Here is a 23,421-nt window from a genome sequence, read left to right on the forward strand (position 1 = left end):
AAAGTATTTTATTAGTATATAGAGAATTTCTGTGAAATTTAAGGAATTTAAATGTGTTTTTTTTTTCCAAGTAAAGAGTCTTTAATTTTGTTTCTTAACAATAGTGATGGCAGATAGATTTAGTTAGCTTTTAATTGTTTGGTAGAATGACACACAATGCTGTAAATTATTGGTCAATGATTTGAGCAAAACAAACATTTTCCCTCACAGAACTCTGATAGGCATCTCAAAACCTCAGCAGATAATGCAAAACTATCTGCATAGCTGGATTACATGTTCTGTAATTAACGCTACCTTGCCTCCCATTGAAGGCCAGTACATCTGTCTATCTATCCTAAAACTATGTATGAAATGTCTGCAGAAATCCACATATGTATTAAAATACATTTTTTATTAAACATCCATACAGTCATTGCAGTAGCATGTCCAAGGGTTCACCATTTTATTGAGTAGTACAAACATGGACACAGGCAGAAAAAAAAAACATTGTACGTTTTAAATATAGCCTTACACACATGTCACCAACCAAAATAACATACAGCATTTGGCAAACTGGGATGGGTTGGGTGGCGTGGGTCTTCCCTGCATACTGGGAGCAGTGGGGAAGTCTGGATGGTTGGGGGTGGAAATAGATACAGAGATGTTGGCGTGTTGTTCCGTCCTTTTCTTCATTATGTACACACTGCTGCCCAGACAGCAACTACCTAGCACCTCCTCAAATATACTGGACAAGATAAGAGAGACACAGAAAGGGTGAGAGGGATGTATTGCATACAAACACATTCTATATTACATGAGTTACTTCTTCAATACCATGTTTATAACGATTAAAACTCAAACTCGATTAAAAACAAAGACTATACAGATGAAACAACGGATGAAAATCTTCGTTCAGTGACTCTTTTGTACTGGCACTGTGTACAGGTTGTTCATTTATTTTATTTCAATTTAAAAGAAAGAAGAAATATATATTTATATACATTTTCTTGTTTGCCTTGTACATTTTTCCCCTTTTGCCACAGAATCAAAAGAGGTTTTCAGTTATTTATACTTGTCTTGTATCAAATTTTAAAATTTCCGGTATTAGGTCAATATTAATGTATAGACAAAAGCGCAAACACACTTACAAATAAGCTCACCTTAAAACATAAGACCTGGACTTCTGCTGGTCCTTTAAAGGCACTGGTGGAAAGATAATTAAAGCAAGAAGAGAGTTAAATGGGGTCGGGAGGTGTTAAGAATCACTTCTGCCAACAATGTGTTCGGAGAAAATGTGTGTGCGGATTTGTTTTGGGTTTTGTGTGTGTGAAGTGGATCCACAGCGTATTTTTCCATTAAGGATTATCTGGCTCGGTTTCTGCCCCCTTAGCCCATTCTCCCCTCTTCTCACAGCACTCCACTGTGCCTGTTGACTCGTGGTAATGTGAGGAGTTTGGCTGTGAGTCAAATCATCTGGAGTAACTTTTAGAAACCGTGGAGTGTCGCGCTGACATCACCCCTAACCCCCACCCAAAGGCGCTCCCTGCTTAATCCCTCGTTTTCCCCCCTCGAGGGGCCCTCCCATGTAGGGCTGTGCCTTATGGGACTGCGTCCCGACACTCACAAACAGGATCACGTCACCTATACGCCACGGTTTACATTTGGCATGAACACATGTCTTTGGTAATGCGATCACTAGTGGACAGCTGTAAATACAGGTGTGAATGCATCCAAACACATCGAGGATGCATTAAGACGTGATCAGTCGGGACACACTGGGGGGTAGTCAGGCAGGCATGTGACCCCATTTTCGGTATAGTGTGAACACACACGCGCATGACCGTCCTGAAGGTCAGCTTTGTAGTGTGCATGTAGCAAAACAACTGCATCAAGTTCATCCACTACTGTGAAACAGCTAAGTAGAGCATTGAGACCCTATATTCAAGGTTAAGTACCAAAATGACATCACACTCAAAATGCTCAGTAATTTCAGTGTTTTAATCTATTAGTAGATATAAACACACTGTGGGTGTACAGTAATCAGCAATACTTTGTGTTTGCTCTAACCGGTTTAAAGCTACAGTTGGCTCAAACTGTGGATATACCCTGACAGTAGTCCACGAGTCAGATAATCTGTGAAAATATCACGTTTCTCTTCCTTCTCCTAATGGCATAAGGATAACAACCCATTAAAGACAAGTTGGCGCAGCTGTCAATCATGTCAGTGACTGTTTGTGAAATCCGATCAAACTGTCAAACTAGGAGGCGTTGATTACATATAAACAAGAATGTGTTGCCTATTTCTCACCTCAAATGTTATTAGAAACATATTTCAGTGCAGCGTTTACCACGACTGTTTTCACCCGTGCAGCCAGGTATATAAACTGTCTCATTGCCAAATGAGAATGAGAATAACTGCATATAAATGAGACGGACGCATGGTAGTAATTTAAGACCACATAACATGCACATGGTCGTCATGGACTAATTACACTTAATGAGGCACATATAAACGTGCATTGAATTCATTTAACCCTCTGAACTCCAAGTTGTTCACAGCGTTTTTTTTTGCTCTTTTTACATTTTAATCACTTTGAAATTTCACTGCAATACGTAAATCCTGCAGCTCTATGGAATCAGCATAATCATGGCTAGAAGTGGGAACAACGCAAAAATGTCTTTTGTGCAGGATAACCCAGCTATAATGACATAAACTATAAAAAAAGCACAGGTTGATTTTCTCTGATACATTTTTAAAAATTGGAATAAAATGTAATTTACATATACTATATTTATATATAACAGTTTTCTAAGTGTCTACACGTGTCATGACTATTGAAAATATGTCTCTAATGCTATACATATTGAACTATTCTCATTCTTACAAACTCCACTTGCAACATCTCCTGTCGTCTCCTCTCTGCAAACAGATTTTCAGTGAATGTTTGTCACGTGATTGTTTGTCTCAGCAAAATCACTCATGGCTTCACAGTGTCACTGAGGAGCAGAATGTAATATTTTAACAGGATCTAGTTATTTCAAACTGTTTAATTTTGGCGACTTTTTAACTGAGAAATATCACAATTTTAACCTTCACTTTGGTCACTTCTTGTAATGGAAAATTTTATAACCTATGACTGTGAGTAATTTAATGCAGTGTAGGCCAACAAAGATTCTAGTTAAGACCAACTTATGCTTAGGAGGTGATCAGTAATTGGAGAACAGAAAACTCTAGTATATATTGTAATTGGCCCCTTGCTCACATGTTTTCAATGTACAGCAGGCATGGAAAGGGATAATATTTCACAGTGCCATAAAAAGAGCCAGTGGTATGTCCTTTACAGTAAGATAAAACCATTATTCTCCTCTCTAACACTTTTACAACCTTCAGCTATCCTGTGCATCCCTTTACCAGCATGTTTAGACAACTGTCTCATCATTCTTCCCCACTCAAATGTCTTTTCTTTTTAACCCTTTGTCCCTTCTCTTTGTCATCCTTTAATATCCTCTTTTACCTTCATGCTTTTGATTATCCACATACTTTAATGAGGCTTCTCTTGTTGTCAGCAGTGGAAATGACACTGCGAGCAAATCCTCCCGGCACTCAGTGAAAGGCTACACCACTCGAGCATTTAAAAAGCTTAAATTAAAGTGCCAATACCAAAACCTGAATGTGGCTGTCTAATAGTGAGGGTATAAATAGAAACATTAACACCGTAAAAACAGCAAATTTGGTATTCCTATTTGACTGTCAATAATCTCTGCCACATTACCACATCCAAAAGCAGAACTTGCAACATACGGTACAAGATGTACAGAGGAGGGAGGTGGAGACGAGGGAGCAGAAGTGTGCTGACACAGAAGGAAAGGAGGCGAAGAGGGAAGGACAAATGAGTTGTTATTGTGATGCTATGAGTTTAAGAACATAGCTGGCATGCATGCGCGCATGGGAGTAATATCAGTCTGCGTGTGAAAGCAGGAATGAGCATGATGACAAAGATACGTAATATAATATAATCTGTCCTTACCTCCGGGAGTTTGGGTGTTGGTTTATTTGTTAGCATCTGGAAGAATGACCTCTGTTGGGAGATGAATACAGTTAATTTAGTTTTTTTTTTCAAATGGGTTAAAGTTCTGGTATATTGTTACAATTATAATTTGGAGTTGTGGAAATCCAAATTAACCACATTTAAAGGAAAACTTCAATATTTTTCAACTGGGATCCTATTTCCCATGTTTTTTTGTCAAGGTGCTTGTTTTGCCACTTACAGCTCACATTGTTGTTGGAAATTTTTGAGATAATGAAAAGGACCCAACAGAGAAGTTCTTTTTTTAATATTTGCTTGATTCCGACTGTTGCTGTGTCCACGTCTCCTGCAACCTCTTTCTTATTGTCAAAATATTAAGCTAAATATTCAGCAATAACACTGAAGTACACTAAGCTACGCAGCCGGCACTCCTCTCTCTAACTCTCACTCATGTTTCCAGTTGTTGTCTCAGACAAAAAGTCACCTCACAAAATATCAGAATGAGACTGATAATAATCGCTCCTGCAAATATCCTCAAATTTAACCACAACATGTCCTTATTAGGGCCCGAGCAGGCAACGACCTGTATTCATACGTACGTTTGACCTCCAGCTTGCAGGAGACAGCGGCCTCTCCCTGGGCGTTCTTGGCTCTGCAGGTGTACACGCCGCCATCGAAGCTGCAGGGCTTGCGAATCTCCAGGGAGCAAATACCCTGGTTCGAGATCATACGAAACTTGGGGTCGTTAGCAATGATCATCTGATTCTTCAACCACTCGATCTTAGGCTGTGAGGACGAGGGGAGATACCTAGCATCAGTGTAAAATATTACATGGTATATTACATGGTTAATTGTAGGGGTGTACAAAATACCTTTTTTTTTTTTAGAGCTTTGTTTGAGGTTTGCAAAAGAAGCTTCAAATGTCAAGCTCTCTGGGGAACATTTGTGATTTTAGGCAGCAATATAAATAAAATCATAGTGAATTGGACTGAATTTAATGCCTGTCTTCATATTTTGTGTGTGGCAAGCAGGAGAGGAGCAGATCATTTTGTTAGATTAAAACATGCTGTACATTTTCGAAATGGTTATATCTATCTTTTTTCAATAGATAGCAGACTTTTGGACTTCACAAAGATTTGGAGTTTATAGAAAAGTTGAGTCACATGAGTCAAAAACAATCCTATGCACCTGCCACCACTGCAATCTAATTCTACAAAAAGTATAAAACTAATATAATAATAATAATAATAATAATAATAATAATATTAGTGTAGCTTAATCTTTATCTACACCTGTGCAGAAATACTGGATTTAAACACAATGAAGAGACATGCAAGAAAATTATATATTTTTTAATTAAATATATCATTTATTCAGCACTCAACAAAAGTCTGCAAAGGCTGGATTGAGCGGAAAAAACTCCAGCGAGCTCAGACAGTCTGTGCTGAGTGTGACAGTCATGTAGAAAAGGAGTAACAGAAGTCCTCAGCTATGTGCTGCTCTGGGCTTCAGTGACACTCATCGTGCAAGGATTTGCTCATGGTCCAGTACATGAGGGGACTGTGGTTATTATATTTCAGCTCGGCTGAAATCGAAGGTTTCAACCCGTCCCATGTGTGGAACATATTTAGTTCTGTTGCTTATGACAAATAAGTGTTTCTTCTATTTTAGGAAGTCTGGAAACTGGCGTATGACTTGAGATGGTGAATAAGGCCAAACATTTTGTATGTAGGTCATTCTCTGACGAGGTAAAAACTGTAAACTGATCTTTGAGATTCACAATTAATATGAATCAAACTGACTTCTGTGAAAGTATTTTGCTATTTTAATTATTTTATGCAAGTACCAAGATGTAAAGGGACATAGTTTAACTATGTCCCTTTACATATAAAACTTTAACTATTTTTTTTTAACTTAAACTGACCTAGCCAAATACTGGAAAGTGAAAACTAATGTCTGTTGAGTCCTCTGTCTCCATCTCTATCGACCTCTCTGATGGATGAGGCGGAGGATGATGGAAATGATGGACAGGTTTTCCTCCTGGGCAACAGCCCAAGTTCTGTATATCTGAGCCTTTGGCAGAGCGGATATGCTGCAGCTGATGTTTATTATATGATGTTGTTGTAAACCAACACCTCCAACACATGGTAATACTGCTGGTGCTGTTTATCATGGTAGACGTGGAGGTTTTTTAGGGGGAAGATTTTGGTGTGTGTGATTAAAAAATCTATGATCAAATAAGGTCATAGTTGTGCTTGCAACCAGAAATAAGCTTGCAAAGGCATGGTGATTTATAGATAAAGGGTTGAAAGGTAATGCTTTTTTAGCTCAGTTAGCGGTGCTTCCCTATGGATGGTAATATTGGTCAGCTGATCTGTCCGCTAGTTTGGTTAAGACTAGGGTTGGGTACCGTTTACATTAGAACCAATCCCTGGAAATCAGTACCTTTGTTCAACGTTTAATTTCAACCTGAGGGGCACGGTTTTTAATTAAAAAATAAAAATAAAAATAAATAAATAAATAATTTCAACCTGCCTCATACTTTTTTTACTATACAATTTTGGTACTTTTTGTAGTTTTGAAAAGTATAAGCAGACTTTAAGCTTGCTTCTGATTCGCTGCGTGACTTAAACATGCTTCAGCAGCGTGGTTTCGCTCGCTCCCTTTGACTGGCTCCACTGCGGTAGTTTAACTAATTTTGGTAGCTGAGATCACATCTGGTTGAGACATTAGGCACCGAATGATTTAATGGGAATCTGGACTCAGCAGTACCGACATAATTCAGTGTTTTTTGTACCTAACCCTAGTCAAGACTGAAATAACTCAACAACTTTTGCTGCAAACATGCACGATTCCCAGAGGATGAATCCTAATGAACATATAAGTTGACGGTGCAACACCACATTCTGCACCAGCATGGAAATATACTCATCTATCACGCGCTTATTTTTTTAATCTTCCCTTTTTTCCTGTCCCATCATAGTTCTGTCTATGTGTAGTCACTCACACGATAATAACAGAGCTCCAGTCTGGGCGGGTGGCAAAAATAGTACCTCCTGTGATACAGCAGCATCTTCACTTAGCCATGACAGGACAACAGCCTATACTTCTTATCATTATCTCTTCTTTGTCTTCACTGCTTATCAAACCACTCTCCATTCTCCCCAACAGCTCCCTATGTAGCCTCTGCCTCTAAATGTGACAGCTCTTTATCAGACACAGCAGAACAACTTATCACACTACATGCCTTTCTGCTAGTCGGCCTCCAGCAGTCCTCAATAGGCGTTGGACTCTGACTCTTTGAACAAGCACATGCTATAAAATAAGTACCCTAAGTGTGAAAACATTTACATAAGTTATATTAAGACAGATAAAAATTCAAACGAGAGTGAGGAAGAACATGCATGAGTGGCTGATAGAGACATAGTGAATGTTTGAAAAGGATAACTGAAGTGTAAATTGTATTTGATGTAATTTAATGGTTTCTACTTCTATAAAATGATGTGGCTTATAGTAATGTGTGAGGAACTACAGTTTAGTGTCTATGAGTGGTTTTATTGAAGGACTGACCTGTCAGGGTTTTTGCTAACATTATGAGATTTAGGCGCAGCACCCAAGCAGTTTTGAGCACAACCTAAGCCAAATAAATCTAAAATCAATGTCTATGCTCTAGCTTTTATATATTTTTGTACACAGATATTGTTATAATAATGGTCAAGAATGCACACTTTCAATATAAAATCATAGCATTTTTTTTGAGGACCCCAAATTTGGGTACAATTTTATGGAACAACCCCATCTCAAGTTCCAGTTCACAAAAGATAACTTTAATTGCTAAGCGCAATTTGCCTCTCTGGTGTGTGTTGTGTTGTGAATTAATTTGAAAATGTATTAAAATATCAGACATATAGCGGTTTAAATATGCATCAAACATGTTTTGATAAACACACAGAAATCTGACCGACAGTTACAGTCTCTTTACAGGAAACTTCTGCTTGATCGAGATATGAACAGTTTTGATTAAGGAAATCCCAAGTGTTTTTCATAACCGAAAATTACAGGAGGTTGAACCTTAGTTACACAGAAACAATGACACACGAACCTGCAAAATAAAAATAGAAACAGGGCGTTCAGAGTTCAGAGGCTCAGAGTTGTTCTACCATTTGGATTTGTCTGTCACCTTCAGCATCTAAATCTGTTTTTGATACTTGCAAAATAAATCCCGCACAAGGCTGTAATTTGAATCTATTTGGTGGTGGTTAGTGTTTTTCTTTAAAGATTTTCTACAACAGTTGCAGTTATCCATGCAAAGGCACAGTGTGCAGAACAATGGCAGAGAGAAAAAGAATAATGCAATTTTCAGATGGCAAACAACAGATCCTGCTGAGGTGTAGACACATTCCTTAAACTTCAGGCAATGATTTTAAACATGACCAGGGATTATGCAAGACAAGAGAACTGTAAGCTCTGTGTGACAGAGAGAAACTGTATTTGGCATTTAATATCCCAGTCAGTGCTGTTGATGCACTTCAGTTACCAACAACTTTCTAAAGACGCTAATAATTGTAATGGAACTCAATGAGGCTTTTAGCGCTTATCTTTGGAAACTGGACTGTTACGCAAAGGATTTGGGGGTTGCTATTTGCTTGGCAGCACAGTTAGAGGTGCATTTCACTTTTTGCACGTGCTTTGAGAATTACACGTTTTTTTTGTCCCATGTGTTTAGGTTTACCGGCCACAGAAGCCATGCAATCCTTTTGTGAATTCAGTGTATGTGGGTTTCCTGTATCACAGAGGTATTGAAGGCCTATCTTTCGTTGGTCCCCTATAGTCATTAGCGGATGTGTTTTCACACCACAGGGACAGGGACTTACTTCACTCGGATCCCTGTGATGAGCCAGGGTTCCACTGTAACTGTACTCACAGCTCTGGGAATTGCCCACACACACCATATTTTAAAATAAATCTAATACCAATGTTTCTGGATCTTCTCATATAAACTGTCCCTTTTCTCTCAAGTTCTTGTATTGACGTCAAATTCAGCCTCAAGCCTACATCAGTTGCCATTTGATTTGTCTCAACTACGCTGGCATGTATGGACCGATCAACCACTGCTGTCCTTGCTGAGAAGTCAAGGACACATAATCAACTGCACCTAAGCCATCTGCGTCAGCCAGACAACTGTAAAGATATGTTTAACCGGAGCCGTAGCCGCCAAGAACAGTGAGAGACATATTGAAACTTCACACAGACATGCCAGTGCAATCCCTGCCTCGCTTTTACAGCAGATCTTTATAGCAGCGACATTAATACCTCGTTGAAAGCAGTATATCACACGCTCAAATGATTTATCGAGGATCCCCAGTAAGAACAAAACTGTTTAAATATAGAATAACACGTGTTGTATTGGGAAAAACAGAATTTAACCATCAACAAGACATGACCCTCTTCCAGATGTTCCCCAGCCTTGCTAACCCCTAGCCACAGTGCTAGCTGTTGGTGTTAGTTATCAGTGAGGCATGATAGGAAGATTATTGTAACGCTCAGACAAATGGCTGAGATGTTTTACCAGCAAGAGAGCCAAACTTGCTTGTTATAAATGGAAACTGTAGGCGGTGTGTTTGAAATCAGAGCCACACTTTTAGAAACACAACCTCTGATTGGCAGTGGTGGAATGTAACTAAGTACTGTACTCAAGTTTAATTCTAGTTATTAAACTCAATCTAAAATGAGCGTCATTTGCTTATTTTACTTTACTTTTTTTTACACTTTACTTGAGTATTTGCCATGTCTGCTACTTTGTATTTCCAATACATCTTAGAGACAATTATTGTACCTTTTACTCCACTACATTTATCAGTATACAAAGTGACTGATAAATGTAGTGGAGTAAAAGTTAATAAAAAACATAAATTACCTAATAAATGATGATGTCATACTTGAGATTAAGACACCCATCAGTATATAAAATAAATAAAAACTGTTATATTTTTACTTCAATAACATTTTGAATGCAGGAATTTTACTTGTATTTCAACAATGTGGTATAGCTTCCTTTACTTAACTAACTTCAACTGCATGATTTAAGATTTATGATTCACTTTGTCATTTCCCTGAGTATTTACATACACAAAAGAAACAAAATGCTGTTTCTCCCCAGCTCCAATCAGTGCATTAAAAGAAAGTAATACATGTTTTAATATTGCGCATGAGGTGTTCCGCTTAACACAGAGTTTATTTGCCCTGGTCAAGCAGACAAGCGTTAATGTCGAGCCTAGCACTGATAAGATGCACTATAGGTGGCGGAAACATGAGCACAAACTGCACACTAACCTGAAAAGGGTAGATTGGGGGTCATTGGCATGACACATGAAACGATGTAATGATCTATGGGCCTCTATGTAAACTGCAGTGTTTGTACAAACAGTAAGTGTGTGTGTGACCTTGGGGGATCCACGGACAGAGCACAGCAGCTTGGTGGTGTATCCCACAGTGGCAGCGTGGTTGTTGAGGGGCGTGGTGAACTTGGGTGCCTCGCTGAAGTCGTGCTCTGGGTACTCAGGAGGCTTGTAAATGATACCTGTCAACACACGGAGCAAGGTCAGTGACGACTTTGGTATTGTAAATAAAAGTATGAAACAAATCAGTATTTATTTAACACTCTGAACGCCAAGCCCTTTCAGGGCGTTCTTTGCTGATTTTACTCACTGTGGCCTCGTGTTTTACTGGAGTATAAAAAAATATATACAAGTCCTGTACCTCTATGGAATCAGCACATTAATGGCTAGACATGGGAATAACAACAGAAAAAAATTTGTCTCCACATGCTATACATATTGAACTATTTGCATTTTTTCAACCTCTACTTCCAGCCTCTAACATCATCTCCTCTCGGTTCTGTGTAAACAGCCTGCAGTTCTGTCTGATTTTAAGGGATCAATCAATCATGGCTTCACAGTGTCGCTGAGGAGCTCAGAATTTTATTTTTTTACCAGGATCTACTTATTCCAACCTGTTTATTTTTTGCCAGCATTTTAAATGAGACGTGTAGATAGAATAAAGTGATTTTGACATAAATATCACAATTTTAAGATTTGTTGTGGTTACTTTTTCTAACGGAAATTTTCATCACCAAATATCAGATCTGACGATAATGCCCTTTCTGACAGTTTGAGTCTAAGATTAACAGTGTATCTTTGGAAACCTTTTAAAGAAAATATATGTTTTGTTGCTGGGGTTCAGAGGAAGTGACAGAAAATGATTGAAAGCACGGGAGCTTTTAATTAAAAGGCAGCTGCAGCCATGTTACATACATAAAACTAGTTGTTTTTCTCAGTGCAAAGCAGAGCTATTCAGTTTTCAAGCATATTAAATTGGATTGATTTTTATAGTAACTTTAATGTACTTGCATTGAACAGATGTATTATCTTGGAAAAGAGACGTATCAGATGGGAACTTTGGTCTGGCAGATGCTCAATGTTAAATGACTCAGATCGCACACACACACACACACACACACACACACACACACACACACACACACACACACAAAGGAAGAGCAACACTGCCCTGCCAGCTCACTTAATGCTGTCGGAGCCTCTTAAAAGTTATTTCAGTAGTAGCTCAACACTCGCCAAGAGAGCTACCCACTTTCGATTAAAGAAGTGCCAAGGCCATCTCCACTCCTTGAGTCTTCAACTTAAAACACACAAACATGCACTCAAGACTCTCACACACTTACTGCAGATCATTAAAGTTTAAGTACCAACTTGTGCTGCAGCCCTGCCACTAGACTCTTTATCATATCAATAAATTGACCCCAGAAGAATTAAGGAATGAGTCGCGGTGGTCACCTGTCTTGGGGACTGTAGCCACCCCCTTGGTGACGGCGCTCGACTCGCTGACGCCCACTTGGTTCTCAGCGAACACTCTGAAGATGTACGAGTTGCCCATGATGAGGTCTGAGACGGTGGCAGTGAGCCTGTGGTAGTGTTCCAGCACCGTGAACCATTCCTGCAGGTGGAGGCACAGCAGACAGACAGAGAAGTATTGTGTGATGTGTCCTCATTAAATTGCTAATTATCAGTGAGCCGTCAATACACACATCATTAACCAGATATCTTCAGGTTGGCAGTTAGATAAGTCATTTTTATTGCCACTGATCTACTTCTACCCAAGGTATTATACTGATACACTTCTTTCACTTTCTCTGCTACCCTCCTACTTTCTTTAGTCCAACACTCTCACGTCTTCAGTGCACTTCACTACATCACCATGTTTTTAAGTTACTGTGAATAAATAAGTATGACTGTCCTGGCTGTACTGTAGTGCTCCCTGGCAGCAGTATCATCTTACATCTCTGCCAGCTCCCTTTCCGAACCATGAGTCACAACTTCAAAAAGACTATTTGCATTTTGAGAGACACTTAAAATAGATAGATAGATAGATAGATAGATAGATAGATAGATAGATAGATAGATAGATAGATAGATAGATAGATAGATAGATAGATAGATAGATAGATAGATAGATAGATAGATAGGAATCTAGATAGGAATAATATAACATAAGATAAGACATCTTTATCATCACTGTACAATGAAATGCCTTAGGAGCTCTTTTTAATATTAGTAATGCTATGTACAAACAGTCCAAGGTGAAAAATACCACGTAACAATGCTTTTAAAATATTGTCACTGATGTACCAAGCAGCTTGTCTAGGATGTTTGCAGTTGGCGTTGGGATGAAGCCTTTTATTCCAATGTTTTTCCTGCAGATTTTAACTGCAACTTTGACACTGCAGAAGTATTACTTAGAACCCAAAGAAGCGTGGGAGTGCCAAGTGTAAAGTTGTTTGAGATGAACAGTTCTCGAGAAACCTGCAAAGGAAAACCAGAGACCAAGCAATTGGCCTGTTCTGTATACATCCATGCTTTGAACTGGCATTGCATGACTCCGCATCAATGGTAAATATCACTGGACTATTAATAAAAGCCTATGCCATAGACATGTATCGCAGGGCTACTGTTAACAACAAGTGTAAATGTGGTTTATGTCTGCAACTTCACACAGTGTGACAATGTGATTGGCCATACATTGGTCTTCCTGTCTGCCTTCTGGACCGTGTATCCAGTGATCTCTGAGTTGCCATTATCCCTGGGAGGGGTCCATTCCAGAGCAGCGTTGAAGCCCCAGGAGTCCACCAGCTTCATACTGGTAGGAGGGCCGGGCCGCTCTGAGGAGACACAAGCATTTATCAAAGATTAAACTTATAACAAGTGTGTTCCTCAAAGCATGAAAGGTGTCTGATCCCAAGATCAAAAGCGAACCATATATTTGTACGCTAATGCCTCTAAACACATTTAACAGTCGCAGCTGACAGCGGGGTCAAAGGACGTCATTGTTAGAGGTGTGATGTATGTCGGCTACTGCTTTGAATTTCTGCTGGAGTAAGTCACGAGTCTCAGAACCAACAAGTTAACAAGCCAGCTGCACAATAGATAGAACAGGGATGTCTGAAATAAGTCCACATTCACACCCGTCACACACACATCCATGTGAGTAAACATAAACATGTGCGACTCACCCACAATCTGAAAGGGGATGGAGGCTTTGTCTTCAAAGCTGTCCACTTTAACAGAAATCTCGTAAACGCCAGAGTCGTCCCTCTCAGCGGTGCGGATAAACATGATGCTGTCCTTGTCGCTGTTCCTGATGTTGACCCTCTTTGTATCCAAAGGCTTACCGTCCTTCAGCCAGGACACCACAGGTTTGGGCTTTCCCTGACGAGTTGGAAAAACAAGAGATGAAAAGATGCAAGATGACAACTGATGTCTCTGAAGTTCTCTGCACCAACTGTACATGTTATTCATGGACTATACTGCTGGTGTGTTTACTTACAAGAAAGGGGATGACCAGGTTGATCTGCTCTCCAACCTGCTTGACATAGCAGGATCTGAGATTGCGGGGCAGGCGGACCCTGGGGCGGCCTAAAAAAACAAGAAGTCAAGTCAAATATGTTTATTTTCTGCCTCATCCATTATTTGTTTTCACTATGACGTTATTATGTAACAAAAATGACTGGGTCCAAAAAGAAGATTATGTATTAATATTGCTCATAACTTTCACCAAGTTAAATGTTTTGACCAATATCAACCAACCCTGATCAAGTCAGAGAAATAACTTTGATGAACGGTATTATTGTCATTTTAAGACAAAGCAGCACAACTAGAAATTACAGCAGAAATGAAGTGCGTAATTCCCAGAAAGTTCCCAAAATTCCCCAAAAGTTAGACCTTATAATGGTTGGGAAAACCCTGCTGATTTTATGGCATCATGTTGGCTAAAATATTGTTAACATTCTTATGTAAAAAAACACACACATGGAACAGTGTTTCCCCTAAATTTCACATGATCATTAATATCAATGCGCCACTGATGATTTCTGCTCGCACTGTGTGAGCACAACGAGTGCATCAAATCCTGTCGGACCCTCTTAGGACATCAACATAAAAGGTAACGTTCAAGCTTATACACGGTCTATATAGCGAGTAGAGCAGGTAATGTAACGTCAACGTAACAGTGTAGCTCCTTAGGGCAGTGGGTGGCAGTGTTGCCAACTTAGCAACTTTTTCGCTAGACATAGTGCCTTTTCAGACCCCCCAAGCGACTATTTTTCAAAAAAGCGACCATCAACAAATAGCGACAAATCTAGCAACTTTTTCTGGTGTTACTGGAGACTTTCAGACTTGTTCTTACTAAAGGATCAAGAACGAGTCGAAGCGGCACAGTCCTTCCGCAGCAGTCTCTCCCAGCTGCAGTCACAGAGCCGGAGGGGATGTTAACCCCTTAGCGTCCAGTCTGCAATCATGCATGCGTGAAGTCGCCGCTGGCTGGTTTACAGTTTTTTTAAAGCCAGTGCTGTAAATTGAAAGCCTGATATAAAGCAATTATATTAATATTTTTTTATTATTTTATTGGAACCATTTTACACCTTAAAACCCTTTATCAGGCAAAGAACCATATTTGGTAATTTCAGCGGACATCCAAATGGGGTCCCCTCGCCTCTCCGTGAGGATGTAGATCCACATGGATTTCTCTCAGCCAATTTGTGAAGATCAGACTACATCACACTAATCAGTATAATAATAATAATAATAAAAATAATAATAATAACTCAAATTACCTATTGTAAGTCACTTTTGACAAAAGGGTCAGCTAAATGATATGTGATGAAATGGAATAAATTGCAACATAAAAATGAAACCTTTTGAAAAAAGGTCACAAAAGTAAAAAATCTTGTAATATCCTCCAATAACACTTTGTGGCACATTTTCAAGGGTCCTTGCCACACTGCACTACAGTTAACCTTGACATCGACATAAAATAAATCATCCACTTGACAACATGAGCTAACCTTACCACAGGCAGTGTACTTGTAAATGTTCACTCCCCAGTTGTGTTTTTAAAGTGGGGTCATGTATGTTCAGAGCGACAGGTCAACGAGATCTAAATAGAGCAGCCAGTGCTGCAGCCAGAGCTGACAAGAGAACTTGACTGAAGGGGCTAAAATTACGTTAGATCAGACATTTAATACAAAAAAAACTTGCATGTGTGAATGAGTTCTTTTTCTTTAGTCATTAGATAGAATGATGGTTATAATGGTGATTGATTGTCAGAAAATTAATCTGCAACAATTTTCATAATTGCTCAGTCAATTTTTTAGAAAAAAATGCTGAACATTCTCTGATTTTAGCTTTAAAATGTCACAATATGCTCATTTCCTTAGTCACAGTAGATGAAACATTTTTGATGAGCAAACAAAACAAGCAAAACTAGCAAATTGAAGACATCTCTGTAGGCTTGGAGAAATTCTAAATTACATTATCCAAGTAGTTATTACATTTTAAAGAAATCCAAATAAACATTGTAAGATTAAATATTATTGCTATTAACAGTTTTTTTCAATTTGTCGTACTAACACAAAGGCAAAAATAAAAACATACATATAAAGAAGGAAATAATGGATATTACATGCAAAAAATTTATCCATGTCTCAATCTAAGGATGATGTGAGTAGTTATAAATAGAAGAGGACATGGGAAAACCAAGCTGAAGAAAGTTTCTGTGTGTGAGAGGAAAAGTACAGTATCTGGGCAGAGAGAGGCAAAAGCTGCATCCAGCAGCTCTTAAAATAGCTCAGGTGACGAGAAACTTGGATAAACCCCGGCATGTGTTCCCTCATGTCATGCATAAAAAAGCAGCAGGAAGGTGTCATCACTTTCAACTGACTGAAGTGGTCAAACATCACACCTAGAAAACACTAGAGTACAACTGATTGGAAACTGGAGACACTCAAATCATCCGTGATAACTGCTTATGTGCTCTAGCTGTGGATAAAATGATATGGGTGAAATTGCACCGTGGTTGGGACTTGAGTCATTTACTTATCCACTATGCTGCATGGCCAGGTGCTAAGTATCAGGAACAGCATCCCTAGCATGTTTCTGCATAAGCAGCAAATGTCTGAAAAGCTCTCTGGGCTTACCGGATACATAAAACCAAGCTGCTTCCCTCCATCACCTCTTATACCCTTACTGCAGCTTCTGGTTCTCCTCATCCACTCAAAATATACTCTTATCTCACTCCCCTTTAACTTCCTGTCCATCTTTTTGCTCCTCTGCAGCGTCTCATCCTCCTCATCCTAACATTTGTCACTGTATCATTGCTGCAAAGGCTGAGATCCGGCTCTTGCGACCACCGTTCCCCCACGAGGATCAGGACTGCCTCCAGATTTGGCTCAAACAGTAATCCCTGCTAATCAGCACACTTCCCAGCAATGCCCAGAAGTGTTCCTGGCATTACAGCATCCAGCAGCGACCAAGTCCTCCTGCAAACAATCTATAATCTGTCTTTGTCTCTGGATAAAGTGTCTTTCAGCATATGTAGGACAGTGTGTCTTTATCAGAAGCTTGTGCATGCAGGAGGATGTCTGCTCGGGACAGCGTGACTGACACACAGCTGAATTCACCCTCCAACAAGCCACCCAGAATCCACCAATTAGGCTCATGTGTCACTCCCCTCAGTTGACCAGCAGTTCTGAAGGCATGACTGCATTTCTTCCCTTAAGTTTCCTGTTTGTTCGCAGCAGTTTGAACCCCGACCAGGAAATGCGCTCAGAGACAGTAAGCTGTCCTTCTAAGAGTGGATAACTGGGGCATGTCGGCTCAGGTCGACACTACTTCAATGTGACTCTGTGCGATGGAAATTTCACGGCTCCAGTAACGAAACAGTCTTCAGTTTAAAAAAGGAAAGAGGACAGTGTGTGTATATTGCAGCACTTCTTAACACGAACCTGGATAAGAGGAATAATGGCATCATATAAAAGTAGCTTTGAAGTGATTTTTAAAAGTGTATGATGAGAACTTGGACAGAATATTTATGGCAAGACGTTAAGTGATACATATGCCAGACGACAGGACAGCTAGAGAGCCACCGTCGTAAATCTCAGTGAGAACGTGACAGTGAGGTCACACTGACAGGGTTGAAGTAAAAAAAAAAAAATATGGCTGCCAGATGGCTCATTAGCCAAACGTTTTCCTTTGCCTTGCTCAGTCTTCCATTAAATCATCTTGAAGACGGAGGCAGCAGAAGCCACTTTAGAGCCAGACAGTTAACCACTGCAGCAGCCACGTCTGAGACTATATGATGCAGCGCTGCAACAGATACTGAATAAAAGAAGATGAAGGATTGTGGTCCATATCCTGTGTTTTTTCCCCCCAAGTTTCTACATACATTTTAATATGCATTTCAATATTTTAACTGTCAGCCATGCAAAACACAGCAGATGGTTTAGACTATTGTCAAACCTGCAGAACTAAAAAGTTTACAAAATGAATAGTTCCAGTCCTCGATTTTGATTGGCTGAGCCGCATTTAAAGCAATTGATTTATAGTGATTTTAGTGTCTTGGCTGTTCTAAAATTACTATAAACCATCACTCATCTTTACTTTTTTTATTGTTGTATTTTTGTAATTCACATTGTTTTTGAAATTTTGATAAGCACTTTAGAAATCAGCTTTATTATTATTATGTTAATCTCGTTGGCTTTCCACCTCTTTTAGTGCTAGACCAAAAGGTCTATAGACTGTTGCTATTCATTCCATTTAAACTCTCACCTTCTTATTTGTGGTGTCAAAGCCGCAGTATCATCTGAATATGTGTGCACGAGTGTAAACGTGATTTACAGCTATTGAAAGGTCTTGTCAGCACCTGTAGGATTTATGTGCATACATCTGTGCAGTCCATCGTCGGCCGCTGGCAGTTAATACCTCCCTGCATGCAACATGAGCATTTTACAGATAGGTCATAAGTTACAACCATCAGAGAGCTCCTGACAAAGAGGTTAGAGAGAGACATCTTAAAAGGGACTTCAAATAATTTTGTAGGCACTTTTCTAGAGAAATGAAATGACGCTGTTGCACTTATGTGAAGCATCTCAGATAGAAGATTACAAATGCAGCTGTTGGGTCGCTGGCTGCTACTCACCACCAACCTCGCGGATGGGCACAGGCTCAGCAAGGGTACCAGGTTCACTGCGGCCCGCGGCATTTACAGCCACCACGCGCACATGCAGCAGGTCACCGATTGCCAGATTCCTGATGCAGCAGCGGTTAGCTGTGGTTAGCCCCTCTTGAGCTACAACCCAGTCTTTTGCTGCAGAGAAACACATTTTTGTGTTATTTTAAAGCTTTTATTTCATAATAGCTTGATAAAAAACACAAACACATTCCTCATAAAAGTTTTTTTTTCCATTTTAAAAGAGTCAAACATCCCTTAATGAGTTAAGTGGTTTATCGGCTGTCGACACATTTACAAACAACCTGCCCATAAGAAGAACACTTTGGCATCCATAATGAAACCTCAGAAGGCATGCTGTCATCTGAGCAAACGAGCGCTTCTAAAAGTGGTGTGAGGAGATACAGTGACAGCCGGTGAAGTGCTGCCTGCCGTATACGGCCTGGACACAGCTATGAGTCTATCTGCCCTCTGACACTCTGGGGACAGGTGCAGAGTCACATACATACGCAGACTTACTTCCATCCTTGCAGTACTCGACACTGTATCCGCTCAGGCCGGACTCTCCGATGGTCTGTGGCGTGTTCCATTTAATGGTGACGCTGATGTCGTTCACATCCTCCACAGACACGTCCAGAGGAGCACTGGTGGGCGCTGAAAGAGGTTAAAAATAGTGCAGATTAATTAAGGGTTGACAGTTAAATGAGCTGTAATGACACAGAAAATACCAACATCCTCTTCATTCTACAACATAATTACATGTAGGGCTGCAACTTGTGTTTATTTTCATTATCAATAAATCTGCAGATTATTGACTTGATTAAATGACCAACCATTTAGGGACAATTTTTATTAAAATGTCTTGAAGCCTGAGTTGCGGCTTCAAATGTTTGTCCAACCAAAATGTCCAAACAAATACTTTTTTGGGGGCATTTTTGCTTGAAATAAATGAGAAAATTATTTTAGTTGTTGAAACTTAAAATATGGTTGCCATTTTTAATCACCCTATATTTTGAGGAATCAAGATCATTTACAGTTATGTCAGCTTAATCATGATTATCTATTTTCTATTATCTATTAGTTAATGTATCAACTCTCTGTTCCTGATATACTAAATACCAGCACAGTTCTGACAGTAACAGCAATATTAAAAGATAACTAATGCAACAAATATTGAAAATTTATACATTTTGGGGTACTTTTCACTGTTTGCTGTCACTATTTTTTGTATGGTTAAGTGGTTGCCACTGATGGCAATCAGAGGCCAAGATCTAGTTACTGTCAACTCCTCCATTATTATAATAGCTGCAGTTTTGTATCTTGGATGACTATCTTTGTTCTCAGATCTAATTATGTGGGATTTGCTTTCAAACCTATATATAAAATTCTGCACTTCTATTTCCATAACATGTTGCCACCCGAAGTAGAGCAGCAACAATTGTTCCTCTAATTTATTATTGATTATAATAGCTTTGGTCATTTACGATGCAAAATATAATGTCAAATATTAGCTTCTTCCAGCTGCTAAAAAGTGAGAATTTGATGCTTTTCCTTGTAATGCATAATATTAAATTAAATATCTTCAGGTTTAGAATAGAAATGTATAATTTATCCTCATCATAACATCTGTCAGTGACCATAATTGGGTGTTCAAGGCAGGACCAAGCCTAACAGCACAGCACAAGTGTTGGTGTTACCTGCAGGAGGTGGGGGCGTGGGGGCCTTTGGCGGCTCCTCAACTATGGCAGCTTCTGCTGGAGCAGCTAACACCAAACAACCAGGAGGTTAATGTCATTTTAGAGACAAACACCAGCAATGAGGGCCTGATAAATATTGAGAGCATCTTTCCCATTTTGTGGCATTCCAACCTGCCAATCAGTGCAGATTTAAACTGGAAAAGATATCAGGCGGTCCTCACAGATGGGGGAAAGCATGATGCATAGCATGTGATTTTTTTTTAATGCAGTCTTCATTGTTTGCAGTGTATTTTGTGGTTGAGTGACAATGTTGTTCTGTGGTGTCCCTGTGGTGGTTTCTGTTTACCGTCTGCGGGTGCATCTGCAGCAGGAGCGTCTGCAGAGGGTGCATCTGCAGCAGGAGTGTCTGCAGCAGGAGTATCAGCAGCATCAGCAGCAGGAGCATCAGCAGCAGCGGCAACATCTTCAGCAGCGGGAGCATCAGCTAGCATTATATGCCATTAGGAAAGCCAATTAGTGACTTGTGTTATGATATTACTCATGCATTGAATCAAAATCAATTTCAAGCTAATTTGATCAAAGAACACTCCAATGGTGCAAGCAGCAGGAGAGACCAGTGGGGACAATATACTCAGTATTCACACTGACATGAGACTGTTCTGTGATCCCAAAACTGAATCATTTTGGAGAAGCTGTGAGACATTTACACACAGTAGAAGACCATCACATGTCCACTAAGAGAAACCTGGGTCGGTTAAAAAGAGCACACGATGAACCTTACAGACAGAATATACTTTGAACACAACAGATCAAACACTCACACACACGTCATGCATGACAGCTTGTGTGTGTGGACACACACCACCAGTGGTGTGTGTTTACCCTCAGCAGGAGTCGTTGAGTCCTCGTGGCTGTAACATCAGCTGAAGTTAGGGGTTACATGTTGAGGTTAGCACCAAAATACAACACCAGTCACTCAACTACATCCACCCCCATGCATGTTGTGCTTCTGTTCAGTGACTTCTTACAGGACCGGTTTCTGCAGGATGCAGGGACTTCAGCAATGGCTAAATAAATATAAATGTACTGAAATTAATGGCAAGAAATTTGTCATTAATAAAGATTTGAGTAACCATCAGGAGCAAGTGTATTAGATGTAAGATACATATTGGTCGGTGAACAGATCTACAGTAAAAAATAAAAATAAAAAGCATTACAATAATGAAGTTATTGGTGTTTTGTTTTTTATCAGAGTTTGGGGAAAGTGTATTCTGAGTTCTAGGGCTGTTCTTGACTTAAGAAATTCTTTGTCGACTTGCCAACTAAACTATTAATATATTAATTATTTACAGAGCTGTAAAACTGAGTTTCTCTACAAGGAATCATGCAAAATACCACTACAAAGCTGATGTTTATCAGATATGTGCTCAAGAAAAACACCCTTTTGTTTAAATCTTTTTCCATATGTATGCAAGTTAAGTAGTATGTATGGATATGATTGCATGTCTCTGTTTTTGTAAAAATAAATTTCTTCTTTAAAAAAAACCCAAAAACACCTTCTATTTTTTGTTCATACTATACTATAAAAATTTTAATTAAAAATAAATAATTAAAAGAAGAAGAAAGAAGTCATCCTGCATGAAAAAATGCTCATCAACTAAAAAAAAAAATCTGAATCAACTGAGACCAAAAGGACCAGTCAACTAATCGACTAAGAAGGTGCTGCCCTGCTGCATATTGCAATTTCCAGTCTTCCATAGTTGCAATATTGTCCTTATTTGCAAAGCTGCACAGCCTTAACCACGGATTAGCATTGGAACGAGTCCACTTACTCAGATGTATACTATACCTTGAGATGAAAGACATTTAGAGGATATTCAAGCTCCACCGTGAGTGCTACATATCAACAAGTACCCGTTTGAGTTTAAGAGTGATGAGAGTCGCAGTTGCTGCAGCAGCCTCCTGTTTCAGGAGCTGGTACTAGTGTCTCCTCTGCAGCATGAGCAGTGAGTCGAAGAACTGGAGTTTGTTATGCAAAAAGTTGTCATTTGCAAAATGCACTCATCTATTTCATCAGTTTCGAGTCAGTTAGTTACAATATTCTCAGTTAGTTACAATATTCTGACAGGTGTTTGAATGAGTTAGAGCCAGGTGTTACTCCAAGTCGGTTACAAACATTAGTCATGTTAGACAGAACTCCCGTCTATGTTCAGGAAGGGTTTTCGCGGTTATTTAGGCTCCTTTGGTCCGGGGGGTACCTGGGGGGCTTGCTTCAGCAGCAGGGGCTTCCTCTGCGGGGGCTGCTGGAGCTGCCTCGGGTGCAGGAGCAGCCTCAGCTGGAGGAGCTTCCACAGGTGCAGGCTCTGCAGGTGGAGCCTCTACGGGAGCCGGTGGAGGCTCCGGGGCGGGCTCAGGTGCCTTCTCAGCAGCCTTCTTGGCTGGGGACTTCTTGATGGGCGCAGGTTTGCCTGGCATCGTGCTGACTGACGGCCAGTCCTCTGGATGAAGGAGACAGGAGGGTTTTAACTAATATATATAGCGTCAGGGTTGGCGGGCATGGAGACAACTCCACCCATCCACTGACTTTAATACCCCCCTTTTCCACTTCAGGCACATCCTCATCTCTGTTAGGACCTGTGACCCAGGGGCGGAGCCAGACGTTGCGAACTGAGGGGCACAGCCCAAACATGGGGCGTCTGGGGACAGCTTTATGCACTATTTTTCAAGGCATTTCATGATAGAACGCCTAAAATCTGTTCATCGTTTGGGGAAAACATAATAGCTGCCAAGGGGGAAAAAATCATCCTACAACCTCGATCCCAAAGAAGGGTATGTAAAACGTAAATAAAAACAGGGTGCATCAAATTCAGAATTCAGAGTGTACATTTATATTAAAAAAAAAAAAAGAACAACCAAAAGTTTTTCATTTTGAACATTAAATATATTGTCTTTGTACTGTATTCAATTAAATGTAGGTGGAAAAGGATTTGCAAATAATTGCATTGGACTTGTGGTTGTTTTTTGTATCAAATTTTCCAACTGTCTTCATTCTGAAACCATAAGACAACAAATAGGGATAATGACCTATTTTCAGAGGTAAAGAAAACGTCTTATATTAGGCCAACTATCTTTAAGTTACA

General features: G+C 39.7%; 1 protein-coding gene across 1 annotated transcript; it reads right to left on the minus strand.

Annotated features, from left to right (window-relative positions):
• Positions 1 to 379: 379 nt before the first annotated feature.
• Positions 380 to 22,756, minus strand: mybpha (myosin binding protein Ha). Its single transcript, XM_059333485.1, has 14 exons — positions 22,540 to 22,756; positions 20,628 to 20,687; positions 20,282 to 20,347; positions 19,104 to 19,238; positions 18,555 to 18,722; positions 13,908 to 13,996; positions 13,594 to 13,789; positions 13,103 to 13,242; positions 11,861 to 12,020; positions 10,451 to 10,587; positions 4,607 to 4,793; positions 4,008 to 4,058; positions 1,140 to 1,182; positions 380 to 724 (listed from the first exon to the last, which is right to left on the minus strand). Exons 1-12 carry the CDS (start codon positions 22,754 to 22,756, stop codon positions 4,030 to 4,032), a joined length of 1,584 nt encoding a protein of 527 aa, XP_059189468.1. The 3' UTR covers positions 380 to 724; positions 1,140 to 1,182; positions 4,008 to 4,029.
• Between the last annotated feature and the right edge of the window lie 665 nt (positions 22,757 to 23,421).

Source organism: Centropristis striata, chromosome 5 (genome assembly GCF_030273125.1).
Source record: "Centropristis striata isolate RG_2023a ecotype Rhode Island chromosome 5, C.striata_1.0, whole genome shotgun sequence".
NCBI classification, from domain to species: Eukaryota; Metazoa; Chordata; class Actinopteri; order Perciformes; family Serranidae; genus Centropristis; species Centropristis striata.

Coding starts and splice junctions, on each gene's coding strand:
- mybpha (XM_059333485.1), bottom strand. CDS start 22,756: ATGCCAGGCAAACCTGCGCCCATCAAGAAGTCCCCAGCCAAGAAGGCT. Junction 12,021..13,102: donor AGGCAGACAGGAAGACCAAT/GTATGGCCAATC, acceptor CTCCACCTGCAG/GAATGGTTCACGGTGCTGGA. Junction 4,794..10,450: donor CTGTCCGTGGATCCCCCAAG/GTCACACACACA, acceptor TCGTCCTCACAG/CCTAAGATCGAGTGGTTGAA.